The sequence below is a fragment of the Callithrix jacchus genome, chromosome 21, assembly GCF_049354715.1.
Source record: "Callithrix jacchus isolate 240 chromosome 21, calJac240_pri, whole genome shotgun sequence".
In the NCBI taxonomy this organism is placed as follows: domain Eukaryota; kingdom Metazoa; phylum Chordata; class Mammalia; order Primates; family Cebidae; genus Callithrix; species Callithrix jacchus.
The window spans coordinates 36,548,224-36,560,972 of NC_133522.1; the positions used below are offsets into that span (position 1 = coordinate 36,548,224).

A 12,749-nucleotide genomic window follows, 5' to 3' on the forward strand; every position below is an offset into this window, starting at 1 on the left:
TCCTAATTGAGAAACTTTTGATTACCTCACATCTTATTCTCAATTTCTTTCTCATGTTTTTTCAGAACCTGTTTCATTTTTACAGGCCATCCTAAATCAAGAGACCGTAGCTAATTTGAACATTTAATTCTCATTGTTTCAAAAGAAAGCTATAAAATCACAAATAAACGGATTGAATGATGTCATGCTGCCTATTTTGCTTTGTTAGATTTTTTCTCAGTTTTGGGGCTGATGATCCTGTGATGCATTTTCTCTAGACCATGTTATAGCTTTTCCTTGGAAGGAAATGTATTCTGAAGGTATTCTTTTAATTTTAGCACAAATCAATACAATCTAAAAACTAGAGATGTAATAGTATGATAAAATTGCATTATACTAAAAGCGTTACTTTCTCTAAATGGTTATATTAATTGTTCTTCTTCTGACACAGACAGTCTTTCTTCAGACTATGATGCTATTTATCACTTAGGGAGTAAAAAGTTTTCATGTGAAATTCTGTCATACTCAGTAAAAGTAACCAGTAGAGTTCCACAATGGAGACACTAAGATATTTTTAATGAGATCTATTTATTGTGAACTGCAACATCTCACTGAAATTGAATAAAACAGTTGGTCATAGTATCTGGCTAAGCAAATCCATCCATATGTTCAGTAAACAAGTCAGAGTTTTTCAAATGCTTATGATTTTTTAAAAATATTATAATATTGGATTTTCATTATTGACTAGTTGTTTTTACACAGATTAAGCTAAATTTGAAATTGCTATGTTCAAGATTCTACAACAGAGTGTTCACAAATGAAAACAAATAGAGGTGGTCCTTTGGCTGTGATGATTAAACTCCTCAGATACACATGACCGGAGCCTTCAAGATACTTTATGTGACAACACACAAGAAGAGAAGTACAAAATGAATGGGATGGTGAGCATGGGGAAGTAGAATGCCTGATATTCAGAAAAACTGGGTTCTGGTCTGGGCTCTCCCTCTCATTCCATTTTTGATCCCTAGCAAATGATTTCACTTTTGGAGGTTTTTTTTTTCTCTCATTCAAAATGGTAATAGAGTAAGTACTGGGAAAACTTTATAGTAGTACCCCTACACTCTCCACAGTTCTTTTATATTATTTTCCTGGTATTTTTGAATTTGCTTGACTGTTTCAGTACTGAAATATATTATCCTTGAAAAATATAAATATTTTATTACATATTTTTCGTAGGCACATACTATTTGAAATAGCAATACAAAAAGCTCTATGTTTGCTTGTTGGAAGTTAAAAGACTTGGCTAGAGTATTTAAAGCATCAGGTCAGTCCCAGCCTTAATATTAATTACTTCACAAGTGATGGCAGTGATTTCTGTGTTTCCTTGGTGTATTGCAAAATTATTTAAAGGTGCTGGTAATGTGAAAGAACAATTTCACCCCACACCACGATGGACCAGGAATAGATGATAGAAAGTCACAAAAAGTTTGTTTTCAGTGTATATTCAGATATATACTTTGTCTTATCACTGCTTTTCTTACCATTAAAGGGGCCAAATAAACATACATTTTGAACAAATGATAGAAGTACATTCTCTTCATGTTAGTCTCCATTTAGATATTAAAGTTTATAAAGTTAATATTTCAGGGCTGAATTTAAACACAAACATTATCTAACTGAAAGCACTGAAATGAAAAAGATACGGTCAATATGGTTCAGTGTTCCAAAGAAAAAAGCTACTTTTCCATTGAGTGTTACGGTTTTCATTTGTGCATGTACAGTTTACCTTTGGACAACATGGATTTGGACTGAGCAAATGCACTCATACTCAGATTTTTCTACCTCTGCCACTCCTGAGACAGCAAGACCAACACTCCCCTTCCTCCTCCTCCTCAGCCTATTCAATGTGAGGACAATGAAGACAAAAACATTTATGATGAGCTGCTTCCACTTCACAAACAGCAAAAATAAATGCTCTTCTGTGTCATTTTAATAACATTTTCTTTTCTCTTGTTTACTTTATTGTAAGAATACAATATATAATGCATGTAAAGCACAAAGTATGTGTTAGTCAACTGTTTGTTATTAGTGAGGCTTCCAGTCAACAGTCAGCTACTAGTAGTTAGGTTTCTGGAGCATCAAAAGTTGTATGTGGATTTTCAACTTCATGGGGGAATCAGTACCCCTAACTCCTAACTCATAGATTATTTGAGGTCAACTCTGACCTTTGAATGTAGATCTATACATGCACACACATACATACCTCCATAGAGATAGGTGCATGTATATACAAAACTCATGATATATAATATACTATTTATGTATAGTAGTTTCTTCTTTTTTTAATTGTGTATAATTACAAATAACCACTTTGCAATTTTGAGTCAAACATAAAATAAAATCCATGTGTTTGCTTTAAGTTAGCATAATTTATTGCAAAAGAAATAGAGAAACGGCACACATATAAACATACAAGTAAGACACATCCAGAGACATGAAGCAACGAATTATGGAATGATAGATGTTCTTAAAACTCTTAGATAGTATCTGCTCTGTATCTTGGCTTGATCCAAGGTGACCTTGCTTGTTATTGCAGTCAATATTGCAGTTGGGTGACCTTCTTATGGCTTCTCGTGTTTGGTTGTCAGGGGAGGATTTCAATAGAATCCAGAGAATCCATATCCTGCATAGCACGATGGGCGGCAGCAGCGGTATCCATAGCCTCTGAAGCCAGAGCCATATCCATAGCCCCCATAGCCACAGCCATAGCCCAGGCCACCGAAGCTTCCACAGCCATAGCCCAGGCCACCGAAGCTTCCACAGCCATAGCCCAGGCCGCCGAAGCTTCCACAGCCATAGCCCAGGCCACCGAAGCCTCCAGAGCCATAGCCCAGGCCTCCATAGTAGTTGCCGTAGTAGCTCATAGTGTCAGGAGTGGTGAGCTGGTTTGCTGTCCAAGGTAATATCCTGAGTGTGAATGCCAGCCAGTGTAGAGGGAGGCTTATATACCCTGGTCAGAGCATGTGATGAGTCACCTGAATACCCTACTTTGCTGCTGTTATTTGTATTACGTTTGATGTTACAACTCATGTATCTGTTGTCTCCTGATGCAAAGAGAGGCCCTCATTCTCATTAAAATATTTCAGCTTACTTAATGTCTTATTCAGGACATGCTTGAACTTACATGCTTTGCTTTTATGAGAAGAAATGGCTGACTGTTCAAAATACACACATTCCAAATGCTAAACTGAATTGCCTATAACCAAGTATATTACATCATCTACTCTTCATGGTATTCCTTTTATAATTAATCGTTTCCTTTGTCATCATCCAAACTGATAACTTTGTATTCAACTAAGTTTACAGCTATTTTTTTCAATGTACAGATGTTAAATCTGTAATTTTAAAAAGAAACTTATTTATCAAGGTGAGGTCTTCAGAAAGTGCCTATATTCACAATACATGAAAACATTTGAAATCAAAATGACTTTAATGCCCTGCTGTGTACAGTAGCCAAGGACTCAAAAAAAGAGAGCATATGTTGATTTTATTTTGTTCACAATTACTTTTATACTATTTTTGGCTTTGCACACCAGCTTCAGAACCTTTTGGTTGCAATATATGAAAGAATTAATTTTAGAAATTGAGGGCACAAAATCCAGCTCCTATGCAGGCTATCAGAGTAGCAGTTCAGTTTTCCATTCAAATCCCAAAACTCTGCTTTATAATTGGTTTTATTCAAAGTCTGGCTAAAACTGCAGATTGCATCTGCCCCTGTTCTTGCATGCTCCAGCCAATTACTTTCTTTCTTTATCCTTTTTCAGTAGTGTATATATGGCCTCTATTTTCATTCTCATTTCACCTTTCATTCTTCTTCCCATTTTCTCAGTGTCTATAGGAACAGCCAGGTAGCAGTTTACAGCTTACCTTTCCCCCACCCTCTCTGTCTTCCATTCACTTATTACAATCAGTGCTTGTTTTTACTACCTCCTCTTCGTATTCGCTACAACCTCTTTCCTGATGTTCTTCTATGTCTATTCTGTACTCATTTATTGTGAGGTCATTTCTAACCACTGTCTACTGGTCTGTTAATAGTTCATTATAGCATCACTTTTAAACCTTTCTGTTTTTCGTGCTTACTAACCACCCCCAACTCCCCACCCCAGCAAAAATGCTTAGAAATAATGAATAAGACCTACACCATTAGATAGCACAATAAGGTGACTATAGTCAATGACAACGTAATTGTACATTTTAAAATGTTTTGAGTATAATTGTACTGTTTGTAACTCAAAGGATAAATACTTGAGGGGGTGGATTTTTAAAAATTTATTCCAACTCCTATGACTTTATGAAATATTAAAAGGGTATCCTAAAATTTAAATTGTCTTCAAAGTTTTTGAAATAAAGGCACCATGGTGAAAGGACACAGAATGGAGAAACACATGTAAGGAAATTTGACCTGGGCTTCATAGAGCTCCTCTGCTGACCTCGTTGAGTTAGTGAAACACACACAACATTGAGCCTACTGTTGATTCATCTCCACACAGCGCCTGTCTTTTGGCTTGGGCTACTAAAAATTTATTTAATTTACATGGCTTTGAACCTGGTGTTGAGATTTTATGAGATTTATAAGTATTTTATCAAAGACAAATTTCCTAAAAGGGATGTTTCAGTTCTTCTAAGCAACAAACTTGGGAATTAAAAACTGTTTATTGAAGGAATTGTAAGTAAATTGACAGTAACTACCATAGCAACCACAATCTGTGCACTACCCTGACTATGCCTTAGTGAGCTGCCTTTTTAAGACAGAAAACTGGCTCAATAAGTCTTTCATTTTATAGAGTAGGATTTAATCCAACATTTGCTACTTTTGTTTTATCCAAATATTGGTTCATTCTTATTTCTCATCTGAACTTGAAACAGGGGATAAGCTGAATTCTCAGTGAGTCCTTTTGCGGCCATAAAATCACAAATAACTCAGACTGTGTTAAGGATATCACAGTTTGTTCATGTAAATCAGCCTGATAATGAAAGCGTGTTTAATAGCTCATTTTGGTTTGGGATGCATAAAAGATGCAGACACCTGAGATATAAAACCAAACAAGATATGAATGGAAAATTTCAATCGCCAAATAAGAATTGGTATGTTTTAAAGAAATAGAGCATCTGATAATTTTCCACAAAACCAATGAATGATCATAAGCAGTAAATGATTAATACCAAAATTAAAATACTATAAATCTGCATATTGTTCTATATAAAACATATAAAATAAATATTTTGTCTTTTTTCAAAGTGAACAAAGAGTAAAATGAAAATATCCATTGTCAAATGAAGACACATGTTTATTTGCAGTGACACTGGTTTTATGCTCAAAGTAGATTGTCAGACCCAAAGTAGATTAGACCCAAAGTTGATAGAACAACGTTTTATATTTTCTCCTTCTTTTCACTTTTAGGAAGTTTACTTTGGAATATATGCTTAATAAATGTGTTCTTACTTGGGATAAGTAGTAACTTTTACCTGGAGAGAAAGCTTTTGTTATAAATTTCAAAGGCTTCCTTTAACTCAGAGACAAACCAATAATACATCAAAAATGTAGGTTACAAATATATGTTAATATTGAATTATACCAGCAATGTCACAAGTGCTTTTTCCTCATTTTAATTATATTGATATTTCTTTTAATTGCAAATTTTTAATGCTTTTACTCAGGCTTTGAGGATATTTACCTATATGAGAATAGAGTTTTGTATAAAATTCAGTTATATGTCTCAAAATTCCTTTAATAAAGTTACTAAACTTTATATACCTTGCCCTCCCTTGTGAAAGTACTGAATCTATAAAGATAAATAACTAGATTTGTCTGAGTTGTTTGCTTATTTTTCATCTTCACATTGTATAAACCAAAGTATTTTTAATAAAAAGACAAAATCTTGAGAATTGAGTTTATTTGTTCCGTTTTCCCCGTTAAGTAAAGCTAAGTTAGCAATTCATAAATGAATTATATATAACAAAAGTTAACAAGAAAAATTTTAAAAAAAACAACAGCAACAAAACATAATCTAAGAGATGACACTAATCTCCATAAACTCTGCTATAAAATTGAAATCATTCACAGGACTATTACAAAATGATGGCATTCAAATTTGGAAGTATACAGTGAAAGAGACTCAAAATGATGGACTACAAAGTAAAGATTCAGGTGAACTGCTTTCTGGTCTTGGTTCTGTAACTCTGGGCATCACTTAACTGTTCGGCATTTCCTCACCTGTACTATAGGGGGCAGCACGGTACAATCTATGATCTAATATTTAGTCCAGCTCTCATTTTTTTTTGTCCTTATATTATTGAATTTCACTAGCTCGAACAAACAAACACTTATGCCAGTGCCTGAATATGCCTCTCAATTTTGTAAAAAGCAATACATTTTTTGATCTTTTATATATTCTATTACATGAAATACCAATAATTAAATACTTGTTTTCATGGCTTTGGGTTTTATACATAAGTCTTAATCCATCTTGAGTTAATTTTTGTGTAAGATGTAAGGAAGGGGTCCAATTTCATTTTTCTGAACAAGGCTAGCCAGTTTTCCAAGCACCATTTATTAAATAGGGAATCCTTTCCCTATTGCTTATTTTTGTCAAGTTTGTCAAAGATCAGATGGTTGTAGATGTGTGATGTTATTTCTGAGGTTTCTGTTTTGCTTCATTGGTGCATATATCTGTTTTGGTACCAGTACCATGCTGCTTTGGTGAATGTGGCCTTGTAGTATAGTTTGAAGTCAGGTAGCATGATGCCTCCAGCTTTGTCCCTTTTGCATAGGATTGTCTTGGCTATACAAGCTATTTTTAGGTTCCATATGAAATTTAAAGTAGTTTTTTCTAATTTTGTGAAGAAAGTCAATAATAGTTTGATGGAATAGCATTGAATCTATAAATTACTTTGGGCAGTATGGCCATATTGATACTTTCTATAATGAGCATGGCATGTTTTTCCATTTGCTTGTGTCTTCTCTTATTCCTGGAGTAGTGGTTTGTAGTTTTCCTTGAAGAGGTCCTTCAAGTCCCTTGTAAGTTGTATTCGTAGCTATTTTATTCTCTTGTTAGCAGTTGTGAATGGGAGTTCATTCATAACGTGGGTCTCTGCTGGTCTGCTGTTGGTGTAGAGGAATGCTTGTAATTTTTACATATCCATTTTGTATCCTGAGAACTTGCTAAAGTTGCTTATCAGCTTAAGGAGTTTTGGGGCTGAGACAATGATGTTTTCTAAATATAGAAGCATGTTATCTGCAGCAAAGACAATTTGACTTCCTCTCTTCCTATTTTAATAGGCTTTATGTCTTTCTCTTGCCTGATTGCTCGGGCCAGAACTTCTAGTACCATGTCAAATAGGAACAGTGAGAAAGGGCATCCTTGTTTAGTGCCAGTTTTCAAAAGGGATTCTTCCAGCTTTGCCCATTTAGTGTAATATTGGCTATGGGTTTCTCATAAGTATCTCTTATTATTTTCAAATATGTTTCATCACTACCTAGTTTATTGAGAGTTTTTAACATGAAGGATGTTGAGTTTTATATACCCAAAGGATTATAAATCGTTCTATAATAAAGACACGTGCACATGTATGTCCACTGTGGCACTGTTTACAATAGCAAAGACTTGGAACCAACCTAAAAGCCCATCAAGGATAGACTGGATAAAGAAAATGTGGCACATATATACCATGGAATACTATGCAGCCATAAAAAAGGATGAACTAGTGTATTTTGCAGGGATGTGGATGAATATGGAAATCATCATTCTCAGCAAACTAACACAAGAACAGAAAATCAAACACCACATGTTCTCACTCATAAGTGGGTGTTGAATAATGAGAACACATGGTCACGGAGAGGGGAACATAACACACTGGGGTCTGTTGGGAGGTGGGAGGCTGGGGAGGAATAACAGCAGGTGGGGAGATGGGGAGAGATAACATTAAGAGCAATACCTAATGTAGGTGATGGGGGATGGAGGCAGCAAACCACCATGGCATGTGTATACCTATGTAACAATCCTGCAACATCTGCTCATCTGCCCCAGAACTTAAAGTATAATTTAAAAAGAAAAGAAAATACACGAATTATCTGGGTGTGGTGGCACATGCCTCTAATCCCAGCTATGTGGGAGACTGAGGCAGAAGAACACCAAATAATGCCTCTAGGAGGTGGCGGTTTCAGTGAGCCATAATCCAGCTACTGTGCTCCAGCCTGGGTGACAGAGTAAGTGAGGCATCATCTAAAGAAAAAAATAAAAGACTTCTAAGAAAGAAAACTGCTGTTTTAAAAGAAATAATACTAATTTTACACTGTGTGTTTCTCAATCTACAAATTCAAAAAGCAATAACAAATGAAAAATTGGAAAATAAAATGCAAAAATATTAATAATAGTTTCAGAAAACATAAAATACAGGTAAATATAACATAGACCTATTTCTTGATAATTACAAATTATGCTTGAAGAAATTCATAAGAACTGTTAAAATGAGGGTATATTACATCTATGTATTGACAACAGACTAAATATTCCCAAATCATTTTTAATGAAATCAAATTGCTTGTATATTTACAAAATACTCTAAAATGTATAAGGAAATCTAAAGCGCATAGAGAACACAATGTAGTCTTTAAAATATAACAAAGTTTGACAAGTTATATTAACTTATATCCAGACTGATTAAACTAGAATTATCAAGAGAGTGTAATATTGATGTGTGGATACACAAACGGATCAATGGGGAAAATTAGTCTAGAATTAGACATCGTCCCACAAAGTCTCTAAAGCAAACAAAAGACTTCATCAAATGGTGCTAAAACAATGAAATATTAGATGGAACAAGAAAAAAAATTAAACAATACCTACTTAATACTATTAGATAGAAATTCATTCAAAATGTACTACAGTTCTAGCATAATACCTAAACTGCTAACGCTTCTAGAATTGTGTAGGTCACTGAAGGCACTGACGATAAAATGAAACATTGTGAAATGAATTTTGTCAACAGCAAAGCACAGATTAGGAGAATAAAAAAGTAAGAATATATAAATTGATATGGATACAGATATAGACATCATGTAAAGATCTCCTACAACCTAATTGTCGATATAAAAGCATCCCAATGATTGGCACATTAAAAGCAAGATATACAAATATCCAATAAATAAAAAGTGTCTAACATCATTAGTTATCAGAATTATCAGGGAAATGTGAATTAAAACCACCTTTAGATAATACTACTCACCCATTAGAAGTGCTAAGATGAAAAAAGGCCATTTTTTTTTACTTAATAAGCTATGATTTACATTAATCATTACTTATCAAATTTCCCACCAGGTTAAGTTTCAATGTTTCTAACATGCATTAGTGCAATTTTCAACTCATTTACCATGATAACGCCTGCATTTAAATTATGTCTTTCTCTTATATTCCCAAAAGAGTAAATCCAAGGTTTCGGTACATAGCATCATACTTCAATACATTCTGTTAACATGCCTAATTTAAAGCAATAAAGCAGTGAAGATTACGGGTCCGTAGGAAAGGAAAGCAGTCCCCAAAAGTGCTGGCTAATGAGCAGATTACATTATCATCACCCTATGAATGACTCACGAGGCAGCTAATCAAAACAAAATAGATATTAGGGAATGTGTGATAGGGTTATTGTGTAATAGGGTTATTGGACTCCAGTTTTGTGGTATAATATGAGGCTTCACATAGCTCTTTGATATAAATTTCCCTTCAGTCATTCAGAATAATATGGATGTAACCAGAGGCCAGTGGCCAAATAAAGTTGTGATCAAGACTATTTATAATCCCAATCCAGGGATTTCAGCACCTAAAAATTATTGTCATAAATTGGAGTTCACACCAACATCAATTTTGAGTAAAGACTTAAAAAGTCATTTAAGTCATATTTACCGTCAAATAAATACCTTCAGTGATAAACCTTCTTAGGACTGGAAATCTGGGAGAAGGAGAATAGCAACAGAGAGAGAACGGTTATGTCTCTCCTTCAAACTCAATCTATGATATTTGTTTTTTGTTCATTTAGTAATAGGAATAAATGTCATCCTCAGGGGAAAAACAGTTGCCTTCATTTCAAATATCATAAAATAGGAAAAACTTATTAAGATATATCACTAAAGTTAAGACCATATTGCAATGTCATATTAAACACACCCATTGGAAAATGATTATAGAGGTATTTCCCAACATAAAATAGACCACAGAAAATCCAGATGAAAAATTAGTACCTTTGAGAATGAAAGGAGAAATAACTGTTGTAGGAAAATATTCAATATTTATAAATAAATCCAAATTGCTATTGAACAGCTGGATATACACAGACAGCTATTGAATCTTATGCCAACAACCTTGTAAAGCCAATAATTCATCTTCCCTGCCTGCTATGAGCAGGGGCTATATTTGATAGGACAAAACTTTTGAAGAGTTGTATTTTGTCATCGTTTTCCCAAGAATCTTAAGTCTCAATTCCCAGTAAAAAGGAGAGGCCCAGTATTTTCCATAACAATTTGGGTGGCAGCATGGTATCCATAACCACCATACCCAGAGTCATAGCCACACCCTGCACTGCAGAATCTGCCACAACCACAGACACTGCAATAGCACTGGCCATCATAGTCACCAATGCCAGACACCAGCCCTCCAACATAGATGCCAGAGTAGTTCATTGTTTAGAGTTGACGTTTGATATTGAAAGATACTTAAACATCTTTAGTGATACTGTGACAAATCTTAGACACTCTCTACATAACATTTACACCAAAGAGTACACATGAAAGAATCTCAGTGATTTGTTTCTCCCCATATAAGAAGGGGGCCTCACGTCTATTAAAACTTGGCTTGCTTTGGTAAAACAATACTTCTCAACTAGTGCTCTTAAGTTTAATTACTGTTTATAACACACTCATAGTGATTTCAGATGATATATTTTTCATGTTTTTGAGGTTTTCACGATACCATGCTTTTAAATGATATTTTGTATTCTTTTTCTGATGGAACATCGTAAGCATATATGAAAAAGCAGATGGCTAGAACAGCAAGCTGTGGTAATTCTGAATCTGTGTATGGGGATATTTTGTGCTCACAGCATAAATGATACTGTTATTTTGCTTTTAGAGAAAAAAGTCCTTAGGGTCATTTAAACACCTGTTTCAAACTCATTCGTCTTCTCTACCTTTCTTCTGTCATTGATTATATCATGTTTGTTGTGGGCATTTGAGACAAGTCAACATCTACTACTTATCTGTAAACAGCAGATAAGTACATCTAGTAGAGTGTGTATTGAATTTCTCATTTATCCACAGACTGTCTACAACATAAAGTATGTGTTCAATACGTCTTTCTGAGTGAATGAATGTGATTTGTTTGACTTGATTATATACAGTATTCTCCTCTTATCCACAGGGCATACGTTCCAAGATCCTCAGTGGAAGCCTGAAAGCACAGATAGTACTGAAACCAATATATGCTATGTTTCTTTTCCTATACATGCAAACTTACAATAAAGTTTAATTTATAAATCAGGCATAGTAAGAGATTAACAACAATAACTAATAATACAATAGAACAATTATAGCAATATGCCATCATCAGTATTCTTGTGTCTTGTGGCCATTATGAAGTAAAGTAAGAGTCACTTGAATGCAAGCACTGTGATGTGCCCACAGTTGATCTCATCATTGAAAGAGCTCTTGAGGTAACTAATAGGCCGTGGGAGCACCTACAGCATGGGTCCCCTGGACAAAGGGAGGATTCCTGTCTTGGGCTGTATGGTGCAGGACTGCACAAGATGTCATCATGCTACTTAGAATGGCAGGCAATTTAAAACTTATGAACTTTATTTCTGTAATTTCTCATTTACTGTTTTCAGCTATAGTTGATTTCAAGTAACTGAAACAAAGGAAGGAAAACTGCAGATAAAGAGGGACAACTGTACACAGTTTGACGTCACCATAGCAGTGCATTTGGCACTCTGAGAGGCAGGGTGTATTAATTTGTTTCCATGCTGCTGATAAAGATAAACCCAAGACTGGGCAATTTACAAAAGAAAGAGGTTTAATGGACTTACAGTTCCATGTGGCTGAGGAGCCCTCACAATCATGGCAGAATGTGAAGGCACATCTCACATGGCAGCAGATAAGAGAAGAGAGCTTGTGCAGGAAAATTCCCTTTTAAAACATTCAAATGTCCCGAGACTTATTCACTATCACAAGAGCAGCACAGGAAACACCTGCTGCCATGATTCAGTTACCTACCACCAGGTCCCTCTCACAACACCTGAGAATTCAAGATGAGATTTGGGTGGAGACACAGCCAAATCATGTCACAGGGGTTTCTGCTTTTCATCTAGAAGTTCACTAACGCTCTGCTTTGTAAAAGGCCAAGTTTCTTTCTCTGACATTCTGACATAGTTTGGCTGTGGACAAACCCCCCCCCCACCCTCAATCTTATACTGAACTATAGCTCGCATTATTCCCATGTTTGGTTGGAGGGAACCGGTGAGAATTGAATCATGGGGGTGAGTCTTTCCCATGCTGTTAACGTATTAGTGAATAAGTCTCACGAGATCTGATGGTTTTATAAAAGGGAGTTCCCCCGCACAAGCTCTCTTGCCTGCCGCCGCATAAGACATCCCTTTGCTCTTCCTTTATTTTCTGCCATGACTGTGAGATCTGCAGCCATGTGGAACTGTGAATCCATTAAACC

The 12,749-nt window shown here is 35.2% G+C and overlaps 1 protein-coding gene across 1 annotated transcript; it reads right to left on the reverse strand.

Moving 5' to 3' along the window:
- Positions 1-2,398: 2,398 nt before the first annotated feature.
- LOC108589366 (keratin-associated protein 19-6-like) lies at positions 2,399-2,958 on the reverse strand. The gene has a single exon (XM_017967063.4). It carries the CDS (start codon positions 2,901-2,903, stop codon positions 2,637-2,639), a length of 267 nt encoding a protein of 88 aa, XP_017822552.1. The 5' UTR covers positions 2,904-2,958; the 3' UTR covers positions 2,399-2,636.
- Between the last annotated feature and the right edge of the window lie 9,791 nt (positions 2,959-12,749).

Excerpts from the sequence above, each read along its gene's own strand:
- LOC108589366 (XM_017967063.4), bottom strand. The coding sequence starts at position 2,903 with ATGAGCTACTACGGCAACTACTATGGAGGCCTGGGCTATGGCTCTGGA.